General features: G+C 37.5%; 1 protein-coding gene across 1 annotated transcript in view; it reads left to right on the top strand.

Annotated features, from left to right (window-relative positions):
- The first annotated feature begins 285 nt into the window (after positions 1-285).
- The window catches only part of LOC101856835 (uncharacterized protein C20orf194), a 77,018-nt gene continuing 52,799 nt past the window's right edge, over positions 286-24,504 (top strand). The window contains exons 1-14 of the mRNA XM_035971795.1: positions 286-454; positions 7,347-7,420; positions 7,930-8,020; positions 9,123-9,151; positions 9,872-9,996; positions 11,769-11,871; positions 13,384-13,477; positions 14,678-14,705; positions 15,848-15,925; positions 16,301-16,359; positions 19,611-19,656; positions 20,981-21,027; positions 21,980-22,109; positions 23,500-23,584. Of these exons, the coding sequence (XP_035827688.1) occupies positions 378-454; positions 7,347-7,420; positions 7,930-8,020; positions 9,123-9,151; positions 9,872-9,996; positions 11,769-11,871; positions 13,384-13,477; positions 14,678-14,705; positions 15,848-15,925; positions 16,301-16,359; positions 19,611-19,656; positions 20,981-21,027; positions 21,980-22,109; positions 23,500-23,584 (1,066 nt within the window). The 5' untranslated portion in view covers positions 286-377. The remainder of the gene's footprint in view (positions 455-7,346; positions 7,421-7,929; positions 8,021-9,122; positions 9,152-9,871; positions 9,997-11,768; positions 11,872-13,383; positions 13,478-14,677; positions 14,706-15,847; positions 15,926-16,300; positions 16,360-19,610; positions 19,657-20,980; positions 21,028-21,979; positions 22,110-23,499; positions 23,585-24,504) is intronic.

The following is a 24,504-nucleotide window of genomic DNA, read 5'->3' as shown; positions in this document are numbered from 1 at the left end:
TATATGTAAAGCTAAGGACTAGACTTAGATCTATAGTAAGTTGGAATATAGTATCCCTTCGTGGGAGCTCTTTGATAACTTAAGGGCACTCAAAATGATTGTTGCATTTGTATAGCTGTTTAACATCGCCATTAGATGAATGAGGAGATTCAGTACCTTGAGATCGAAAAAAGATTATAATAAGTGGAATAAAGAAAGAAAAACCTATGAGTGACGAAGTTTACGAAAGTATTTTGCTTCTGATACGTTCTTCAGTATAGGAAATAATTAGTTCGTTAGCGTTCCTCGATCCAAAATGGCAGCGCACTGGTAACGGACATCGAGAAACGCAACATCTGATCACAAGTCAAAAGAGGGGTCATTAAGTAATTGTTAAAATGTCGTCGAAAAAATTCAAAGTCCCTTCGTCTGCAAGACGCCACATCAAAATTGAACAGTTCACTCAGTTTGTGAGGTAATTCTTCGTTTTGAGGTACCGAGTTTTCGTAAACACAGTGATTATCGGAGGACTTCCATAAGAGCGACCAGCTATGAGACAGTAGAATAGAGGGCTAGGGGTAGGGGTAGGGATAGATTTCTAGGGTTAGGGATAGGGTATGTGTTTTGGTTAGATCTTAACATAGATCTAGATCTAGGTCTCTTCTTTATTGCGTTTGTTCAATTTGTTGGGGTGGTCACTCGTTACGGAAGTCCTTCCGGTCCTTCCGATTATTCACACTGGGTGTGCGCTTAGAATTAATTTTATTCACACCAGGTGTGCGAATAAGAATTAATATAATTCACACCGGGTGTGCGAATAAGAAATAATTCTATTCTCCCAGGGTCGAGCCTACGTTGAATTTGGACCTCGTTTGTCACACCTGGGTGTCCCTCCTTTTGGCAAAGGCTTTTAAAAAATGTTAGAACAACTGTACACTTTTATATATCTAGATTTAGTTCTAGATCTATATCTAGATCTGATATAGAGTCTAGTATAATATCTTAATTGTTTCAGTTTTAGGATTTAAGCATACACTCATCTCTCTGTCTCTCTGTCTGTCTGTCTGTCTGTCTGTCTCTCTCTCTCTCTCTCTCTCTCTCTCTCTCTCTCTCTCTCTCTCTCTCTCTCTCTCTCTCTCTCTCAAGGCGCAAGGAAAACAAATCAACAAAAAAGAAAAAAAGAGAGATTTGAGCCAGTATCATTGACACAATTCACATCTTAAATTCCAATTTGAGTGGGGGGGGGGAGGGGGGGGGTTCGTATTGCAGTTGCACTATTAGAATTTGATCCAGATCTATCCCTACCAAAGATAGCACATAACAAGATTGTTCACTCAGCCCGAAAAGTGTTCGCAGAAGTCCGCGTGTTGCTTCAGAAGAAGAATAGGATAAGCACAGTCTGTTAATTTCACTTTTATTGTTTTTTCACACAAGTACGGTTTACAACTCTGTTCGCAAAGTCCGCACTTTTTCGAAGAGGGCACCACCATATTTTGAGGACACTTTTTTAATTGGCTCAAAGAGAGGAGGGAACTATCTTGTTATAAATACATGATCTTTGTCCCTACACGATGAGGGAAAACAAAAAGAGGAAATGCTAGGCCCTAGGCCCAATTAATTGCCATCCTTCATTTGAAACGTCCTATGCCAATAATATTTTGAAGTATTCACACTCCCTGTGCGAATATAATTTCATAGTACAGTCAAACCTGTGTAAGACGGCCACCCATTGTCAAGGAGAAAAGTGGCCGTATTATAAGACAGGTGGCCGTCTTAGGCAGGACTGATCAAGATGAAGAAAACAAACCATTCCCATCTGAGGTCCTAATCGAAAGTAGCCGCATTGTTGTTTTTGTTGTTGTTGTTGATGGTGGTGGTGGTTTTTATTTAGTTTGTAATTTTTATTTTGTTGCTGATTTTGCCCAAAAGTGACAATAAAACAAAATGTATCAGACGAGGAAGACCGAGTGCCATGTTAAAACAAACACATGGGTCGCCACCACTCGGAGAACGAGCTTCTGTCACAAGTTCATGTTGACGTCCTTTGTTACGGACTTGGTAAACAGTGACCGCTCATCTTACACGATTTGTAGGCGGGGCTTATGGGTTATGAGGGATCACACGCTTACCTCACCAGAAGCTGAAAATTGGTAGCTATTGGTCAACAGTGGGAGGGGCCTATGCGACATGATTGGTTGGAGGGACTACCTAACAACAACGACAGGTGATTGAATTATGACGGCTTGCTCACAACGCCAGGGGCCATTGCACAATTTATGACAAAATGTAATGGAGTCAGTAAGGTGGCGGTCTAAGACAGGTGTTATTGCTTAGTGTGATAGGTAGGGGTTGTGTGTTAAAATATGGTGGCCGCGGCCGCGTTGGACAGGTGCCCGTTTTACACAGTTAAATTATATAGAAAAAACGCAAGGGGTAAATGGAAAGTGGCCGTTTTTACAGGTGGCTGTCTTATAGAGGTGGCCATCAGGGCAGGTTTGACTGTATTCACACACCATGTGCGAATAAAATTTCATAGTATTCACACACCCTGTGCAAATAAAATTTCATAGTATTCACACACCCTGTGCAAATAAAATTTAATAGTATTCGCACACCCTGTGTGAATACAATTCCATAGTATTCTCACACCCTGTGCGAATAACTACAGCCTTTCGTAAAGGGAGTGTATACAGACCCGGTAACCGGGAACAAAGTCACAAAGTATACAGACCCGGTAAGGGAACTCTTGTGTGATTTCGGAAAGTTTTTGCGCCCTCTTGGCTCAGGGTAGACCTAGGTTCTTCTAGGTCTATGGCCTAAATAAATAAGACATAAATTGTTTATCTAGTTTCGAGGCTAGCGTAGATCTAGATTCTAGATTTAAATGAAGATTGCGGATGTCTTTTCGATGAATGATCGTTTTTCCTCCGTTTTGGAGTTGGAGGAATCACACTTTGAAGAAAATAACAATGTCATTTTTTCGATTGAGCAGTCACCCTCTCTCTTCTCCCTCTCTCTCTCTCTCTCTCTCTCTCTCTCTCTCTCTCTCTCTGTCTCTCTCTCTCTCTCCCCTCTGCCTCTCTCTCCTCTGCCTCTCTCTCCTTTGCCTCCGTGTATCGCTCGCCTTCTCTTTTTCTTTGTTTGTCTCTGTCTTTCTTTCTCCCCACCTATTTCCCACTCTATCTTTCTATTTTTTCCTCATGCCAACTGGGGCATGTCATGACTGATATTGCTAGCTCTCTCTCTGTCTCTCACACACGAACACCCACACTACCTGGTCTGGGCGCTGAAACTTTCCGAAATCACAAAAGAGTTCCCCTAGATTCTAGACTTATTCTTTAATTAAGTTGTTGACTGTTGGCCAACTGAATTGAAATTTAGTTAGGTCATTAAGGCATGATTAAGCCAGGCTGTAGTCTTTTTAACCCTAGAAGCGCTCAGCGTTTCACCGGAAGTCACCAAAAATGCCCGCCGCCGCGGCCGATCGGTTGTAAACATGGGGGTTTGGGGGGGGAATAGCTGAGATACCTGAGATATATAACCTGCTACTGAAAATTGACCGTTTAGGGCTCAACAGATGATAAAAGGCATATATAGAACCGCATATTTTCTTAAGGCTGATAGAATGAGCCATTCAAAAATGATAAGCGATCAAATAAATACTATCAAAGCGCAAAACACAATAAACTCAACATTTAGTACTTCAGCACAGCGAAACAAGTGATAACACATAGCATATAGTCGCTCAGCTGGACCGCATCACTTTATCGATCGATATCTTGGCCAAGAGACTCTCTACGAGGTCAAGATAACTTTCATAGCCATTGGTCACTATTTATATCTTTGACCAATAATTTACTCCGTCATTTTCCATATGAGGAGTACTGGCAGGTTAGCCGTATTAGCCACTTCGTATTATTATCATTATTATTATTATTATTATTATTGTTTGTCAGTGTAGTGTAAACTGCATCTAACAATCTAAATCTAGTCCATACTAGTTTCTGACTTCATAATCATTTAATTTATTGAATTAATTGAAGGGATTTAGATCTAGTCTAGATATTGATCTGGTCTAGTCTATATCACTGTGTCATGTGTGTAATCTAGAAACTAGAGGGTCAGAATTTAGGCCTATGCACTTTTCTCTACATTACAAAACTTTATAATAATGGATGGTGATAATATTAAGAGCATTTTCATAGCTCACATACTCCCGTATGCACACAGCTCAGCCCAGGCGATTAAAATCTGAGTACAAATTCATAAATGAACAATAATATGCATTCACATAATATATGAAATGACACGCTTATACACACACATTTATTCACACACATGCATACATACACACATACAAAAACACACGCAACATATATATGTGAGGCAGCGTGGTGAAATCAGGCACTTGTCAAAATACAGAAAATGGAGAAACAAGCATTCTCTGCTAGTTTAGACATTTTTATCGAGTATGTATTTTTGGCTCAACCTCTTTTGAGATAGATGGAAATCTACTTCATTGAAATCAAGGCAAATAAATCAGCTTCCTAAATTAATGATATCACAAACTCCACATGCCCAAAAATTGACGAGCGCCTGATTCCACTGAGCCGTGACACATATATGCTTGTGTATGTGCACATGCCATCCATATGCCTACTCTATCCACACTCCACAAACGCCACATAAGGCACACAAACAAACACACACTCATACACTCAATACAAGCACACGACACATGCATACACATGCATACACATGCATGTAGCCACACTTTTTATGTTCATAGAAAAACTAAAAACACATTTCCTTGTGAATTTTACTATGGCTACATGCCATCCACAGTCCTCAAACATACACAGGCACAGACACATTCACATAAAACACACACATGCGTGTGTGCATGCACACACACTCACACACATACACGCACACCCAACACACACACACAGACACACACACACACACACACACACACACACACACACACACACACATCTCTCTCATCACACATACACATACACACGATCTAACTGAGCGAGTACATACAAATACATAGTGTAATATACACATTGCAGCATGCAATTTGTTAGTTGACAAAAATACATAAACAGAAAACATATGTGACGCATTGTGGTGAAATCAGGCTCTCGTCAAAGTAATGAAATCGAAGAAAAAGGCAATTTTCCACCAGTTTGGTAATTTTTATAGAAATTTTATTTTTTGGCTAAACACTTTTTATGTTCATAGAAAAACACATTTCCTTGTGAATTTTACTGAAAAACCTTGTTTAAAGGATCACAATATGTAATTTTCAGTTTTCAAGGACTCTTAAGCTATTGAAGTTACCAAACTTTGGTAGCCATTTTCTCTTTAATTTAACCACTGAAACTAGGCTACCCCACCTTCTTCAATCACAAATATCTCGACTTCTATTCAAGCTAGATGGATATTTTTTTCTTTGAAAGCAAGGCAAATGAATAAGTTTTCAGATGATATCAGTAACTCTACATGCCCAACAATTGACGAGCGCCTGATTCAACCACGTCGTGACACATATTGTCCTTAGATATTGTTGTTCTGAAAATGACGTCACTGAGTTAGAAATTAAATCATAGGTCTTTAAATTTGTGTCGTGACTCAGTGGAATAGGGCACTTGTCAATTTTTGGGCATAGTTATCGGTATAATATTAAAACTTCTTCGTTTATTTTGCTCTTAGCGAAAAAAAATACCCATCTATCTTGAAACGAAGTTGAGATATTTGTGATTAACTAGGTGAGGGTCACCTTGTGTCTGAGAAAAAATTAATAAGCAAATGGCTGCCAAAGTTTGGTGACTTCCAAAACTTTTTTAAACTTCAAATTTACATTTTTGTATGCCTTTGATCAACATTTTTTTAGTAAAACCTACACAGAAATGTGTTTTTTAATTTACTTTAGAGGTGTTAACCCCCCCCCCCCTCCCCCCCCCTTTCCCCAAATCAATGAAAATTGGCCAAGGGGCGGTAAAATTTTGGTTTCTTTGAATTCTTTATTTTGACAAGAGCATGATTTCACCTTTATTATGTTCTTTCATCTGTTTTCATCTCCACTTTCTGCCCCCCCCCCCCCCCTACCCCCCTTTGCTCCCTCTTCTGGGCTCCTGACTCTTTCTGCTAGTTATTGGTGCCTTCTTACTGCTGTCTTTCAGCCACGCTCCTGATTTTAGGGTAGATAAGATCTAACATCCCTGATCTTAGGGTAGGTTAGATCTACCACCTGGCCTTCTCAGATTATAAGTGCGGAATATCTCGGAGGTCCCGTGTGCAGTTAAAGATTCCTTAGTGGTCCAAAATAGATAAGAGTAGTCTTCGGTCCAAGACAAACTGTACAAATGACAATTTCCCACTTCCCCCCTTTCATTTGTTCTGTACACCCTCGAAACTGTCTAAGACAGCCACCCATTGTTGAGGAGAAAAGTGGCCTCTTGGATAGATGGCCATCTTTCACAGTGTCTTTATAATGTAAAAAATATGCAAGGGAGGAAATTGCCACAGTTAACATACTAATTGGAAAATTTTATGGCATGGTGGAATCAGCTCATGTTTTTACTAGATGTCTGTTATTCTGATCATCAAGGAATCCCAATTATAACGGCTTCTATTACTACCTCTAGAGATTTAATTTTAGTATTTGAAATATTATTATTGTAGAAGACTGCTTACATTGTTAGTGCTCTCTATTCAGTGGAGCGGCTGGTTGAGGTTCATGGTAAGAACAGAATGTGTAGAGATATAAAGTCTGGATTCCATTTTAATTTTGGTAATGAAATGATGCAGCTGTCCACTAGACTTTCCACAATAACTTTTATCTGTTCTTTCACCTTCCAAGGTTATTTGGAGCATTTACCAATTCTTTACAGGAACAGCATTCAGCAACCTATTTACATTATTGCCTTTAAACAGCAGTCTTCAAACTAACCTTTTATAAAGTAGGTAGCTGAGTACACATTTTTGTGGATCAAATGAAATATTTCTACAGGATCATGTGGAATTTTTCCCAGCTCATTTTTGTGATCTATATGTCTCACTACAGCAATGAGGATTTGGGGTGAAATGATTTTTAAATAAAATCTTTTACAAATGTTTCAAGTTTGTAGAGTTTTGAATAAGATCTCTGTTGTGGGGATAAATGTGGTCAGGGGATGCCCTCAATTTTGAATAGATTCGAAGTCTTGTGTTCGTACAGTGTTGTGAGTCTGCTCGTTTTTTTTGGTTTTCTTTGACTCCACCCAATGTCACTAACCCTGATAAAACACATACTTGTGTTACTTGTGTGACATATTTGTAAAAGAAAACACCAAGAGTCACTCCCTTACTTTCAACAGTTCAAGTCGGTTACGCCATGTTCAGAGTGTTATTGCAAAAAAGGACAACATGGATGGGATCCTCTGCCTTGCTGGTAAACAAATTTAGAAAGATTACTCCTTTTTTTAAACATTTTTCTTTCTCACAACTCAAAACCTTCTAAAATTATTGGATTTTTTTGTTAACTTTTTTCTTTCTCACAATACAAAACCATCTCCACATTTTATTAGTGTGTTCAAGCTATTGACCATGTATAAATTTATGAGTTTTCCACTCCCAACTAATTTTGTAACTAGTAATTGACAATGCTAGTTGAAAGAAAGTATGCAGTCGTCATGTCAAGTATAAATAAAGTTTGCAGCAAGTAACGAGTTGCATTTGTTTGGGAGATAAAAAAATTGTGACAATAATTCTTTATTGTGTGCTGTAAATAGACTATAATATGTGAGAGACAAAATTTCCTACTTCATCTATTGCTTACACTATTTGAAGCCCTTTAACCAACTTTATACATACTCATCCTGCTGTATACCAACATAAAATGTTTGACTCACATACAAGATAGTCTGTGATAAATATGTTGTCAATGTCTCTTTATTTCAGGTATTGATAGCCGATACAATGAAGGAAGTCTGGAGCTACTCAATTACCTTTTGTTTGGATTTTTTGATGTTCGGAAAGATGAACTTGAAAAGTGAGAGTTTAGTGGTTTTCCCATTTTACGTTATGTTCAATTTTAAACCCACATCATACCACATTGTGCCTTTTTCGGTCCAAATGAATGAATATGAAAGAATAGAATATTTCTTTCCCCATGTTGGTCTTCATTGTTAGCTGCTTGATTTTTAATAGTCTTTGTTTCTTGTCTAAGGAATAGGTAATCTAGGAGAGAATAATATTGCCTGTCCACTTTACAGTCTTCTACAATGTTTCTGTTCTACTTTACAGTCAGCCACCTGATGAGTCTGACAACTGTAGGCGTACCACTTGATGGTCTAGTAATCTGCTGCAATCCATAATACTGAACATTTTCCCTCTGCTTTTTTATAAGTTTTGGACTGTCATTGGCTGTATTAAAATTGTTTTGGTGGGTGTAGTTTGTGTGATTGTGTGTGTGTGGGGGGGGTTGGGAGGATTCAGGGAGGGCTGGTCCCCTTGAAAGTAATCCGTCAGGGTATGGTCGTAAGAGCATATAGATACCCAGCACAGGCCTTATGGTAGAACGCATTATCACAATAGATTGTTAGGCAGAGTGTGGTCAGTCAGGTGGGACCATAGACCACATTCTCAAGATAGACTGTCAAGTGGACTGGACTAGCACAGAATAATTACTCTCTCAAACTGCTAAATCAAACCTTATTATCTCAGTGTCTCATGACACTTTAAGCATTGCAGCATTCTAAACCATCTCCAGCTGTAGTAAGTTTCAACTTTTCATTTTGTTGAACATTTATTAATGGACAGAGGAGAAATGAGTGTCTTAGGGAACATTTAGCTGTTTCCCTAGTGTTCTAATTTTCACAGCTAAAATTGAACCCATGTTCTTTAACTGCAAGGTTATTGCTGCTCCAATAGTCAAACCGAGATTGATCAAAGATCATTGGACTTTATTGAAATCTTTAAGCTTTTACATTTTGCCGTTTTTTTTTACTGTCAGCAAGAAGTTTTTAATTGACAGATGCTTGATTGTTTGTTGTGTATATTACTGTTTGCATTCTTATTTTGTATTTCCTCTCAACTCAAAACCTATATCCCTTTATGCAGAGAGACTGACTTTTGACTTTCTTGTTTTCCAGATCTGGTTTTGCTGAAGAAGTTATTGATGGTAAGTCAACCATATACCATCACCAAGCAATAGAGAATTGAAAGAAATAAAGACAGTCTACAAAAATGTTATGCTTATTATGGGCGGACAACTTTTTGAGATTAAAACATCATGCTGAAAAGTTAAAAAACTTGAAAATTGATTTTTTATTTGAATGAAATGTTAATTGTATAATTTTTACTTCATTTATATAGCAGATCGGAGAACTTGTCAATTCATTCATGAAATGTTTCTACAAGGTTTATAGGGAGGAAGGCTTAAACTATTTATTGTGAGTTCAACAGTGCTTCATATTTACTTGTGATTGTACCTACTTGAGCTGATGCAAGTCAAGATGGTACCTAATGCGTATGTTGGGAATTACTGCTATGGAATCAATTTTTTTTTTACTAATTTGGATTCCTGAAATTTTGACCTGAAGATTGTTATTCAAGATGAATTGCTATTGAAATATAACTTAATGTAAAGAGACCTAGAGGCCACACATTGTTTCTTAACCTTATTTTGCCTTCAACTGCTTATACTTTCATAAAAATGCTATTTGGTTTATGGACACTGTCCCAAAAGCAGTTTGATTTATGATTGTTAATTTGCTCTTTTCATTTAGCTTTGAAATATTTTTTCATCATGTATTTCAAATCCCTGTTTCTTTTTAATTGTTGCTAAATTAATGATAGTTTCCCATTTCTTAAACATGTCTTTTTAATAATCCACTTTCAGATTTGATGATACTAGTGTGCAGGGAGCATGCTGAGATCTACTGCAACCCAGTCAACTACCACTATCTTCTCCCATATGTCAGTCACTGGCCTTCTGTTCAGTTCCATTGTTTGGCTGACAATGAGGTAGTTTGTTCAATGCAGACCAAATTTATCACATTGTGTCTTCTTCATTCTCAGTCTGACCTTTACCTAAAAGCTTTCTCTTGATGAAATATGGTGTAACCTATTCTAGCCACTGGTAAATGTTCTTGATACAGCATTCTACTGCCATATCTCTGTAGTTTTTGAATGAGAACCAACACGCTCAGAATCTTATATATGTATATCAATTTGTGGCAGCCATGTGTGCTATTTATTGTTGGTTCAGTAACCATAATGATATCTAGACGTTAATATTAAACATAGCTCGATGTTGTGTCTCATATTTTCTCCTGTACTTTGACGATAAGGACTCTATTTCATTAAGGCAAGGGTATGGTCCGGAAAAGCCTTTGAGGTGATGTTTCCGAGTGTAAGTGTAACATATTTTTGGTGTTCACTGCCATATTTCAGGACTTAAATAACCATTTCCTTGCTGGGCTATTTGTCCTGCTCTGTGTTGAAGATTTTTCTACTAGCCTTGCACCTCCCTTTTTCAAACTTCATTCAGTGTCAACATTAATTATTTCAGATACCAAAATTATACTAGAACTGACACAGGTACCATGTAGCTACTCTTTAACGGGATGGCACTCATTTTCAAAAGTGTTAACAACTTTTATTTGCCATTGATATTCACAAAGCATAAATTGGAATTGGATGAATGGTGGATGGCAAAAAACACAAAATGAGCCTTTTATGTTACCTTTTGAAATTTCTTTTCTGGAGAAGCTTGAATTGCTAAACCATTGACACGAGACTGTATATAGGGATGTTGAAATGGAACTGTGTGAAACTGCTTTGGTCTCTCTTCTCCTTGACATCCCCTCTCTCTCCCCTCCCCTCCCCTTTGAGAGTCCTTGGGAACTGCAATTTTACATATTTTGTGCCTTTGATTAACATTTTGCAGTACAATCCATACAGAAATGAGTTTTTAAATGGACATTAAAAGTGTTGAGCTAAAAAAAGAAATCAAAGAAAATAGTTCAACTGGCGACAAAAATGACTGGGTTTTTTTCGATTTCATTGTTTTGACGAGTACTTGTTTCAACATGAGGCCACACAATTCTTATTACTGTAAACTACATGGCCACATATAGATCTAGTCTAATTTACACTTTCTATTGAAGTAAAATATTCTTCAGTTTCTGGGTCCTTAGATTAAAAGAATTTTGAGTTAGCTTTAGTAGTATATGTGAGGCATCACGATGAAATCAGGCGCTTGTCTAAATAATGAAATTGAAGAAATCAGCATTTTTCGGCCAGTTTGGACATTTTTTTTAGAAATTTTGTTTTTTGGCTCAGCACCTTGTATGTCCATTCAAAATTATTCTTATATGTGGATTTTATGGAAAAAAATATAAATTTGCAGTTTTCAAGGACTCTTGAGCTATGGAAGTCACCAGACCTTTTCTCGCTTTTTTTTACTTCTGAAAACTGGCGACCCCACCTCCTTCAATTGCAAATCCCTTGACTTCTATTCAACATAAATGGATATTTTTTTCATCAATTGCATGGCAAATGAACAACCTTTAAGATTATACCTATAACTCCATTTACCCTAAATCTGACGAGTGCCTGATTCCACCGCGTCGTGACACATATGATTTCTGCTTTTGGGAATAGTTTTCCTTATGTTTGCACGACCGAAGTTCTACTAAAACTTTTCTTCTGCCTGCTTGTTACCATTTAAATCAACTGATTAACTGTGTTTTACATCTGTGGTTTTCAAACCAATATATATTATTCCTTGACAGTATGAAGGTGAAGATGATGATGCTTCAGAAGAGTTCAAGATCAAGTCCCTGATTGCTATGGTTTCTAACTGCAAGGTTATAGGAATCCCGTACAGTGGAAGAGGTATATTTTATGCATTACATCACATCCATTTCATGAAATTTGATCTTCATTGCTCTTCAAAGCTTCATACCACAGGTTTATTCTTTGGCCCTGAATGCACCCTGCTTATTATCTTCATTACCGCTCCAAAGTTCTCCACTTTGGTGCATAATACAGTTGAAGCTGCGTAAGACAGACACGCCTTGTCGAGGAGAAAAGTGGATATTTAAGACAGGTGGCCATCTTATGCAGGACTGATCAAAATGAAGAAAACAAACCATTTACTCCTGAGGTCCCAACTGGAAGTGGTTGCAGGTTTAGGACTGCCATAGGCTAATTAAAATGTTTTGGGGTTTTTTTGTCTTTTGAAAGGAGAGTTTTTGTGGGAGTTTTTGTTGTTTGCTTTATTTTTTACACATTATGGTTTCATGCAAGGTTAAAACAGAACAGAATGTTCTGACGAAGAAGACTTTTGAGTGCCATAGTAAAACAAACAAATTGGTTGCCATCACTCAGTGAATGAGTGACACTTCTGCAGCGGGTTTGGGTTGACGTTCATTCTTAAGGACTGAGTTTACAGATTGGGTTAACAATGAACGTTCATCTCACTTACAATTGTGTATGATTGTTGGCGAGGCTTATAGGTTATGACAGATCACATACTTCCCTCACCAGCAGCGGAAATTGTATTGTTACTGATTGGTCAATTTGGGTAAACATTGAGGGCGACACAAGCAACATTCATAAGAGGGACTAACAATAGCGACCGGTGAATGAGGGCTCATCCACAACGTCAGGGGCCAATACATAATTTATAACAACGCGTTGCGTTGAGCAATGAGAGATTTGCGTGCCCATCCAAGACAGGTAATTTTGGTTGTTGGTTGATAAATGTTGATGGTTGTGTGGGACATGTGACTGGTTTACACAGTAGAATTATATCGACAAAACGCTAGGGGAGTCTGGGAAGTGTCCATTTGTACAGGTGACTATTGTTCTTGTGACCGTTATGGCAGGTTTGAATGTATTTCAAAAGTGTTCTCTTGGCGATATTTATGAATGTTATTGCATGCCATTTTCAAAAACAATTTCCGTTTCAAGGGACATCACTGAATTAAAATTTGTGGAACAAAAGTGACCGGAGGAAGTTCTAGTTTCTGAATAATCACTTGTCTGACAAATTAATGTTTTCTGTTTTCCCATCTAAATGTTATGGAAGTACAGGTAGTTCTTTAGGATTTCCCTCTGACTTATGTTATTGACAATGAGAACTTTTGTTGAATGTGAGTAGTGAAATTTCTCTGTTTTGTCTCAGCAGTATTGTTGACTCTGAATATTAAAGATCAAAACTAATTTTTTTGCTTCACCTTAAAAACACAATACTGTGTTATAATTTCTTATCTTACCACATATTCAGAACTGAAGTAAAATATATGTTACCCTCTGTCGCACTTTATTAGCAATACTTTCTAATGTGTACACATCTAATGGTAATGGTATACTTTCACATTTTTAATTGTATTCCCCCAACAGCTGGAGTGCTATCAAAATCAAGTGCTCCCTTCAATCCTATGGCTGTGGAAAAGTGGCCTATCATTCAAGCCTTTGCATTAGAGGATTTCGGAGGGTATGTTTTAATTGAAACTTTCCATGAGAAATATAATGATGTAGTTCAATGTTAATTGATTGAAATATTAAGTTGGGTCAGCAGATGAAAAGGAGTAAATGCTATCCCTCCTTCTCTTTCATCTTTCCTTTCATTTTGTAGTTAAAACTGCTGTCTTACCACTGCTCCCTGGAGTAGTCCAGAGCTTGTCTTGCAAATTAAAAAGAACAGATTGAAATCTAGAAACCCTGCAGCCTGAAGACTCAGATGATTTCACTGTAACTCCCTTGGCCGTCCTGTTTTTTTCCAACTGACAGTATTGAGGTATATTAGGAGCTCATAATATTATGCTTCCATCCCTTATCTCTGACTGCTCCAATGATTCATTTAATGTTGTAGTGCCTATGGTTTGGACGGGTCTTTTTAGGGCAATGTATTTACTTTGGAAACCTTTTTCTTAGGATGTTTATTTCCGTATGAAGTGCAAATTGCTGAGAGGGTTGCAATTTGAGTGTTTTTTTCAGAAAAGTGTATTAATGTACTTATGCCTAATGGTCAGAGAACCATGTACATGCTCCATTTAAGATTTTTCTACATGTACCAGCAAAACCCCCGTCTTTTCATATACTTATCACTTTTCTTTTACAACTAAAATGGCATGAATTTGTTATCTGTTGGATTTGGCTTTCTATTTCTAGAGGTGGCAAGATGATTCTGACTGCAGTATTAATCACGAGACATGATTAGAGTGGAACATGTTTTGATTAATTTGAAAAAAAATTATTTTCTGCATCAATGACCTTCATCTACTAAAGAGAATGTTAAAAACATCTAAATATTGTTTCAAATGGAAATAGCTTTCTATTTCTGGAAAGAGTAACTCTTCAATCTAGCTTACAACAATTTTACAGAATTTCTGAACATTGTATAATATGCAAAATGTAGCTTTTGTCATTCAGATTCTCAGGGAAATCCTGTCAGGACTGAAGTCAGCATCTGCTATCTCAAAATGTTCATCATTTTCTTACAATCATCTGCCCTTTTTGAATAGCAGTGCTTAAAGAATATATGAACTAAAGATTTTTTTTTATTAAATTGTAGACTGTGAGACCTTTAGACCATTCTGTTGTGTGTCTACCCCTTTGCTATATGTACTGAGCCTGAGTGTTTTTATTATATACCCTCTAAATCTTTTTTTCTTTTTGTTTTATTACTTTTCAGTGGAGGGTTTTTCACTCTCAAACATGAGGTGAGTCACTTCTGGGACAGATTATCATTATTGTATTACGGAAATGAAATCAGTGATGTTTGAAAATATAGATAAAAGGAAAAGATGTTGGTTTATTTGTTACAATGTTATGCAGCTCAGCCTCATCTGCCAGAATTTCTTAATGGGTTGGGGTACAAAACCCCTCCAAGTGGCAGCTTTAAATATGCCGGAAGAGACAGCCTTTGATTTGACTGATTAAAAACACACAAAAATGTCTCAACCGAACCAAGTTGTTAACATACAAAACTGAACTGTCCGGTATCTCAATATATTTCATCAGCATTGAAAAGGATTGGACAATGTGCTTAGCCTTAGGTCTCATTTTATTAAACCATATCTTTATGAGATAATTTATGTCAACCAATAGATAAAGTCGTTACTTCTCTTTTGATGCTGGTTTCATAGCGTGGGTACAATTTTAAAATGAAAAATTTTTTTTTTTCTATTTCCTGAAAAATTTTGCTCTCAGAACTAAAAACATTTCAAAAGCTTGCTGACGTTTTGTTTGTGTCCCTGATAATTCACTGTTACATTGGCTGGAAAGCCCCTCAAAACTGCTGATAAAACAACAACAAAATATGCAAAAATCAACCGTTTAAGCAGTATTCTGTAATCACTCTTGACAGTTTTTCATTTATACTATTCTTTTTTGTTTCAAGCATTATATATAGGTTTGCAGAGAATATTTTATTTCTGTCACTCTTTTATTTTGCTTTTTAGAAAGTTTTAGGTTGTTTGGAAAGACTTCACATTGCAGTTTTTTGGGGCATTTATTTAAAACCTGTGTATTGCGATAATGAAGGTAGTTAGAATTAACAGCTTCAGTTGCTGGGGAAACTGTCAGAGTCTGTTATAATTATATTTGTAGCTTTGCCAAACCAGAGTCACTCTAATCCAAGAGTGCCTTGACTCCATATGTGTACCTTCTGTTTCAACAGGAAAGAGGTGAATGGATAAATGAGGCTTTTTTTTAGGTGAATCTTTATTCTTGTTGATTTCCATCACATTTTATAGTTAAGCAAAGTGTCAAATTTGAGGGCAAGTTTTGGGCTTTTGTCTAAGACTGTACATTTAACAAAAGAGTCATAGTATTGAAAGAATTGCTTGATGCTGTGTCCCAGGTTTGTGATGTAAGCCAAGAGCTTTACAGAATCTACAACTACCAAGACCCTGTGACTATGGAGATACTTTTGACTGAGGTGAGTTGTCTGCCTCAATCACTTTCTACTCAGTAAAGTTATTCTCACTCAGTTTTCAGTACCTGCAGTTTGAAAAAAAATTGAAGATCAAAGGAATATAAAGGAAGTATTCAGAAATAATTTAACCCGATCATCATGTTTTTTATCCCATTTTCATGTCTGTACCTTTTTTAATCAGACTTAAATTTTTATTGGGAATGCGCTTGAGTGGTGTGTATTTTGTTATTATTTGAGATTGCAGTGTCATATCTTTGTTTTGCCACGATTTTGCATTTTTACCCTGAATCAGCAGCTTTTACTTGCAATTGTACTAATAAATTAAATCTTTCTTTATGGCTTAGCATGCTTTGTTTTACTCTGTTTCCTGCCTTTCAGCACTTCCCATTGATGTCAAGACAGTGGGAGAACATGATGAAGTGTGTGCAGATAGCCCTGTAAGTTTCAAGCTACCAGATTTGTCTGTTGTTTGTTGAGTTTGGTCATTTTTGGGGGGGGTAAAACGTGGTTGACTATTTTGTCCGAGTTAAAAGCCCTACCAGGCATAAACAGGTCATTCTAAAAGTGGAGCATGTGGCCCAGTAAGAAGATGAAAGAAGACAAGGACAGAGGTCCATGTATATATGTAAGTGTAAGTATCTAATGTGTGTATCAGAGCATAGATTGGAGGCTCTCGTGGCCTAGAGATTAAGGTGTTCGCCTCTCATTCAAAGGTCACTGGTTCGTATCCGGGTAGCGATCGAAAAATTTTTATTCTCTAAAACTGCCTCCTTTCACCTCCTGTCCTGCTCTTTTGCAATGCTCTGTCGTCTGCTTTCGTCTCCCCTCTTTCTGTCCCCACCATCTGACCTCCTTTGCCCCCTTTGCTGGGATCCTGGTTCTTTCTGCAGCCTTTCTACTGCTACTCCTTGGCTTCTTACTGCTGTCTTTCAGCCACACCCCTGAACTTCTGATAGGAAAGATCTACACCTAGCTTTTTCGGACAGGGGCGAAAAATCTCGGAGGTCACATGTGCAAGTTGCGCACGTTAAATATCCCTTGGTGGTCTAAAATCAATAAGAGTAGGCTTCGGCCGCCATCCGGGCAAAATTCAAAATTTCCTACCAAATGAAAATGTTAAATGTGTCCCGTGCGCTCATATGACTTTATGCAGTTGCGAGCGTTGTAAAACACTTACCATAAAAAAAAAGAGCATAGATTTTTGTGTGTTATTCAGTGCAACAGGTCTATTTATTAGTATATTACATCCACTCTACCAACCATAACTTTCTGGTTTGAAATGCAAGGAGTTCTCTGCTGTTGGTGTTAAAAAAATTTTATAATGTAAGAATGGGTTGCTCTGTATATAAGATAAGATAAGATAAGATAATATTTTAATATCCCAGAGGGAAATTTTTCTTGGCTGAACAGGACCATAAAAACTCATGCAGGTAAACATAAAAATTTAAATTATATATTACTCTCATTAAAATTCGATATGAAAAGGGAAGTAAACCTGATAAAATGTACATTCACATCAGATGCATCATTCAATCACATGGAGGAATTAATTACAAGACATTTGGAGTTATATATAGATACATATAAATACATACTCTAAACAGCAACACTCACCTATGCTCATTCTGACAAAAGCCTTATGCTAGATGGTAAAAAACTTCTTTTATATCTTTCTTTTTTTGTTTTTGGAGGTACATATCTGCCTCTGTGTGATCTTACGATTTGCGTGGAAAGGGGGTGTGACGGGTCGTTTATAATGCTTTTTATCTTTTTTATATGTGTGGTGTTATACATTTCATCAATTCTAGTAAAATCCTATCCAGAGATCTTGCTGGCTTTCTTACTCTTTAACCATGCAATTTAAAATCACTTTTCCGCGTAATTCTCTCGTGTTTGTGGAAATGCGACCCGACATATTACGTTTTTAAAACCGCTTGTTTTGTGTCAAACTGATCAATAAAGTATTACCCAGACGTAGAATTCATTTATCTTTGGCTTCTGGGTCAAACTAAAGGCTTGTTAGCTCGTACTTTAAAAAAATTCAGCCCATACCATAATACAATAATAACTTCGCATTGGACAGTGGTACCGTTCAGTCATGGTTACGGACCTCGACTTCTGGAATCTGCCACCGTCCAGACATGGTTAAAGAGTTAATGGTTCTGTCAAATTTGTCTTTATCTTTCACCTTACAATTCTCACCCAGCAGCAAATACAAAATAATACCACACTTTCAATCGTAGAATGGTATAAAAGGGACATAATCTTATTATCAATACACAAACTCCTTAATTTCCTTTCTTTGATTTACTTTTTTATGCACAAAAGCAGCGTGGGGATGCCAGTCAAGTTTGTTGTCGATTGTAACACCAAGATATTTGTAAGAACTTACCACCTCCACCTCCTCATCTTTAATAAATAGTGGTTGCAATTGTTGTTTTTTATACTCTAAAGTCTATTATTAATTCCTTTGTCTTTTTTACGTTTAATAAAAGGAAGTGGTTATCACTCCAATTTGTAAATACATTAACAGCGTCCCTGTATTCCTTCTCATTTGTTATTATAAGGCCTTATAGAGTGGAATCATCCACACATTATATTAGTTTGATGTTTTTGTTATCAAAAGTACAGTCGTTGGTGTAAAGCGTAAACATGGCAGGGGAGATTACACAACCTTGGGGCGCACCGGTGTTCGTTAATATTAGGTCGGATTTTGCACCATTTAATTTTACATACTGAGGTCGATTGGTTAAGAACTCAAGAATCCAAGCTATAATGTTCTTTTTTATGTTCATATTAATTCATTTTGAAACCATTATGTGCGGTTGGATTGTTTTGAATGCAGATGAAAAATCAGCAAAAAGTATCCTGCAGTAATTTCTTGGTGTGTCTATGGGTTTGTAGATGTTATCTAAGAACATGAGAATGGCATCCTCTACGCCCTTCTTGGCATGATAGGAAAATTGCATGTTATCCTGTATGTCTTCTGTTGATTTCCTCCGTTCTTTCAGAACCAGTTTTTCTAAATATTTCATAAGAACTGATGTTAAAACCACAGTTCTTAGGTCATTCAAATTTTGTATTGTTTCTTTTGGACAGGAATTATTTCAGTGCATTTCCACGAGAGTGGTATTATTCGTTCTTTCAAAGACATTGAAAATATTGGTATAAATGGGAGATAACTGAGTAGAACACATTTTAATAATTTTACTTTTTACTCCATCGGGTCCACTTGCTTTGTGAGCTTTCAGACCATTAATAAACATGATCTTGACCTCATTAGCATTAACCACAAAAATTGCCTTGCTCTTGTCTTAGTCTTCGTCAGTGTTGTTGTTGTTGTCGTCTGTGCGGTCATTTTGAATCGTCTCTTTCACAGTTATCAGCAGGTCGGAGAAGTCGTGGTTGTCGAAACGAGCGTAATAAAAATGATGAACCTTCAATCAACTGCTAGAGATTACAGGGTATCGAATGCCCAAAATAAAAAAATAAAAAAACACATTGTTTATTTCGATTTTAAATTCTTTTTCTATTTTCCTCCCTGCTTTTACTTTTATTTCAAGAGCTTAAATATTCTATAGTTTTACTTTTTGTTTAATTCAAGTTCACATGCTCTGCTAGTGAGTTTCTTTTTACTTTACTGAAACCCGCTTGTATGAAAATAATTGTTTTTAATCTTATATTATAGGACTGAGCCTGTGTCACCTCTGCTTCCAGCCAAGAAAATAGCAGAGGTGAGGGAATTTGAAATTTCCTAGTTAGGCGCAGACAAATCTTTCCTATCTTGATAATGTATGAAATATTTAATCTTTAAAATGATGGGACAGTACAGGGTGATTTGAAAAGAATGAACTGATTTTATGTCACATTGCATCAGTTTTCAAACATCGTTATGGAATGAGTCAGTTACCATTTGAATGAGGAGTACCTAACTTCTGAATAGCTTTCATAGGACCAACCTATCTCGTTATGCTCCAAAACTGGCTCTTCGCATCACTGCCAGCAGATTTTCATGATTTTCATTTTACAACAAGATGGAACACATTCCCATTGGCATCTGATGGTATGAGCTTTTTTAAATGTAAAAGTGCCCCAGCGATGAATTGGTTGGAAAGGGGCCCAAGACCTTGCTCTTTTTGCTTGGCATGCCAAATCCCCAAACATCACCATGTGCGATTTTTTAAATCTTGTGAGGATATGTAGAAGATTCCATTTATGTTCCACTGCTACCCTCTAATATCGATGACCTTTAACATTGAACAATAACGGCGATCAACTCAGTGGACCGTGATATTCTGAAAGGCATCTGGGATGAATCAACCTTGCCCGTGGTACTGGTTGTGGCCACATTGAACACTTGAAAGACTGGAAATAAAAGTTGATTGTCAGGACAATACATGTGACTTAGCTTGAATTTTGTATTCCCTTTCACTATTAAGCTATTGTGTAATGAAATCGGTTCTTTCTTTTTTAAATCACCCTGTAGGCCTACTTTGTTCTGTGCAGTGCATTCTATTAATGATATACAGTCAGAATTGTCCTAGACGTCCACCCGTTGTTGAAGAGGAAAGTGATCGTTTTAGACAGGTGGACGTCTTAGACAGTGTTGTTGTGATATAGAAAAAAAAAAATGAAAGGGAAATGGGCTGTGTGGGATTCAAATATGTATTTTCCCCTTGTGCAGTATTTTTTAGAACTTTGTCAATGTAGTATATCGAGTTGCGGTCTCACTGATGTATCTACAATTGTAACACATACCGAAAGAGTAATCTTTATAAAGCTATAGTACAACCTCAGTACCAAGTTACCTCCTTGATAAGAAATTATGTCTTTTGTATCTGTCTTTTAAAAGAGTGGTAGACAAGGAAAACTGTTCAGTTATTTAGAATTCAAAAATATGTACTTGAAAGCCGAGTGAATGCTTATTACCTTGACCACATTCTACTGCACATAATTGTGGAGTCATATATATATATTTTTAGGAATAACAGATTGCTGCTTAGCTGTGTGGTTGACATATTTGAATATAATAATACTGTATGTGTTTCTTCCGTACAGCCCCTGAAAAGTTACTTCAACCATGGACTTGTGGGGCAGAAGGGCAGGTATGTCTTAAACAAGATTGCATCTTTATGTTCATGCTGTCTTCTTATTGGAAGAGGAGTACTGTCCTTTTGCTCTTTGAGTTCTAGATCAGCTGATGTAGTGGGTCCCTAAAGCTTCATCTCTTTTAAGCTCAAAATATGATTTTAGCTCAAAATTGCTTAATGTTTCTAATCTTGGTCGCAAAATTTTGTCATGTCAGTGAGTTGTTGTGCCTTTTTATCTCTGTTTCTGAAAATAAATTTGAAGTGGGTTTCTATCAAAAAAGTAACTTGTGTTGCAAGTATGAAGTATACTCATGGAGGCACAAGATATAGGTTTTATAGAATCCCACAATACTTATATCTTTGAGACCACATCCTGATTTATTCTGCAGGATGTAGTATTTTGAGTTTTTTAAGAAATAAAATGTTTAATTTCAACTTCTGCTTGTCTAAAAATTACATCTGATTTTGGAATGGTTAAAGTTTAACAGTATAAATCTTCCCCCTTTGTTTAAAAAAAGAGCAGATCAGATATTGCCCGTGTGCTCATTATGAGTTAAACATCAGATTGAAACTGTCCATCAGTGTTTCCAAACATTTTTAGGTGACCCCATATTAAAAATTGTTTGGCCAGACATCAGTTTGAGCAAAATCATCTTATCAAAGTTTCTTCTTTAAGTTTTGCTCTGATAAGTCTTACTTCCACCGAGTCTAACTGAGCTTAACCTGACACTCATGCTCAGTGTCATCAGTATAGTGAACCTAGTGCTTCACATTTTTCTCAAATGCCTGGCCATGGAAAGAAATTGCTCAGCTTCATGTACGAGATAGGAAGTGCATAGATTTTTCAGCAACTGTACAGCTTTTAACTGAAATGCTGATATGTGATTCTGTCTGCGCAGGAGATATGATACAATCTCGATTCTTGCTACAGTGAGTAGATCAAAACAATTTTGCTTTCTGTTTTCAGGGAGGGTAGGAAGCCCTTTGTTCTAGTCGATAGCGAGGCTGATAAAAAGCAACTGAGGAGAGTTCAGGCTGGTGAAGACTGTGGAGATCCCACAGACGTGAAGCTTGATGCACTCTCCACACACACAGTGGTGAGTTCCTCTGTGTATTGTGGCCACAGGGTCTGACTGTTTTGTGGAAATTTCTTTTTTTTATTGCAAATGTTTTACAAACCCTATCAACACAATTTAGATCATATAGGATGCTAGTTGCTTTGACTTTGCCACCCAACCCAGGCTGAGTAGGATACTACATCCCAGCAGACAGACAGAGATACCCAATAATTAAACTTCCCTTCTTGGGAGTCCAACTGACATCTTCTGTGTGCAATGAGAAAGGGTCTCACCATTACACCCCAGACACCAGTTGTGTCTGAGAGCACTTTGCTGACCCTTCTTTTTTGTGTAGTGACAAGTGTTTCTAGAATAATTATGACATATTTGAAAACAGAAGAGTCGCAGAAATAGATGTACAGAAAAGTGGGAAGACATGGAATGACATCTAGCGGCTATCCCAGGATAAGGAAAGGTGGAAAGTGTTTGTTCGTGGCGTATATCCTGGTCCAGGGTGAGAAAGACAATGATGATAATTCGAAAACAGACTTTGCTTACCACGTCTTTTATTCACAATGGCATGTTCCCAGTTTTGATGGTAAAGTTAAGTCTTGTGCCATTACGCCTCTCTAAGAATGATTTTGGGAGCGAGTTTCCAATAAGAATAAAACTCTTTTGGCAAGAATTGACGTATGCTCAGAAAAGCACAAGATTTGTGGTGTTAAAAAATCCCACAATGATTATTTTATTAAGACCACATTCTCTGATTCCCAACTTGCTTATCAGAATGCGATAGTTTGTGGTGTTTAAAGTAGTAAAATTGTCTATTTCAGCTTGTGCTATGTCTAACAGATGCAATTCATTTAGAAATCGCTAAAATTTGTTTCAATAAACTTGCTCCTTTATAGCCATTATGAGAAAAGGATTCAATACTGATACTTATGATAAGTGCATTAACATAGCATATATCCATACTCTACTGTATGCTCTATGGGCTTTACAACCATTGCAAACACTGCTGGTCAGATAAAGTCGGGGTTCTATTTCTTGTCACTGTTAGACTGCTGCTGTTCTCTTCCAGTACAAACCTCTATGCCTCACTACACAGAGAATGCACTGAACTGATAACGGGACAAACTCTCCATATCCATGATCACTATCGCAAGCTGTTGTGGCTTCTTTTTTGGCCCAGCTAGTATGTTGAGTGATAAGAAATGGAAAACTGGGAGGTGGGGTGGGGTTGAGGGGGTAAGGTTGTGTCTAACAAGGGAGGCACCACCAAAAAAACCCAACAACAACAAAAATTTTAAAAACTGTGTTAGAGAGCAGTGAAAGGAATATAGAAACAGTGGAAGTTGGAGAGGGGATGGGTTAATGGACGAACATTATGTTAAAAATGATTAAAGTATGAAAATATTTCTTCTTGTAGATGTGTCAAGCTGTTTCCCCACATAGTCCGCTTGTGTGTGCAAGGACTTACTTCCTCACCAGCCACCCTTACAAAATCTTGACAGGTGAGCATTTTAGATGGAAAAAGGGTCAAGGGTAGAGTTGTATTCATGTTTTTCTTGCCTGTCTATTGAACAAGAGATTTGTAAAAAAAATTTAATCTGTTGATTCGGATATGTATATCATAAAAGGGATATAACAATGTCTAGTGCTGCACATTCATTCGTACTTTCCAAAAAATTGTCAAGGTGCAAACATGTCCTCATCCTTACCCTCCCCCCCCCCACCCCTGCTCACTTCATCTCTTTGTGCTGTCCCCCCACCCCCTATGACTCAATTTCTGTTGCTAGTACTGTCCCTCTCTCCACCCCATCCCCCAACCTATCATTGCTGCTGTCTTTCTCTCCTCCCCTCCCTCATCTCTATGTGCTGTCCCTCTTTCCTACCCCCCTCCCCCTTCCGGGGGGGCTCTCGTGGCCTAGAGGTTAAGGTGTTGGCCTCTCATTCAAAGGTCCCGGGTTCGAATCCGGGTAGCGACCAAAAAATGTTCTTCTCTTAAATTGTCTCCTTTCTCCTCCTTTCCTGTTCTCTACCAATGTTCTGCTTTCGTCTACTTTTTCTGCCCCCACCCCCTCACCTCATTTGCCCCCTCCTCTGGGCTCCTTACTCTTTCTGCAGCCTTTCTACTTCTACTCCTTTGCCCTTTTTTACTGCTGTCTTTCAGCCACACTTCTGATCTTCTGGTAGTAAAGATCTACACCTAGCCTTCTTGGACAAGGGCGAAAAATCTCGGAGGGTCTGTGTGCAAGTTACGCCCGTTAAAGATCCTTTGGTGGTCTCAAATCAATAAGAGTAGGCTTCGGCCACCACGCGGGCAAAATTCAAAGTTTCCTACCTACTGAAAAAGATTAATGTGTCCCACGCGCTCATATGACCTAATGCAGTTGCGAGTGCCGTAAACATTTTTTAAAAAACAAAACACCCC

Source organism: Aplysia californica, unplaced genomic scaffold, assembly GCF_000002075.1.
Source record: "Aplysia californica isolate F4 #8 unplaced genomic scaffold, AplCal3.0 scaffold00508, whole genome shotgun sequence".
In the NCBI taxonomy this organism is placed as follows: Eukaryota; Metazoa; Mollusca; class Gastropoda; order Aplysiida; family Aplysiidae; genus Aplysia; species Aplysia californica.
The sequence above is the reverse complement of the archived record's forward strand: the minus strand, read 5'-3'. Positions and strand labels throughout refer to the sequence as shown.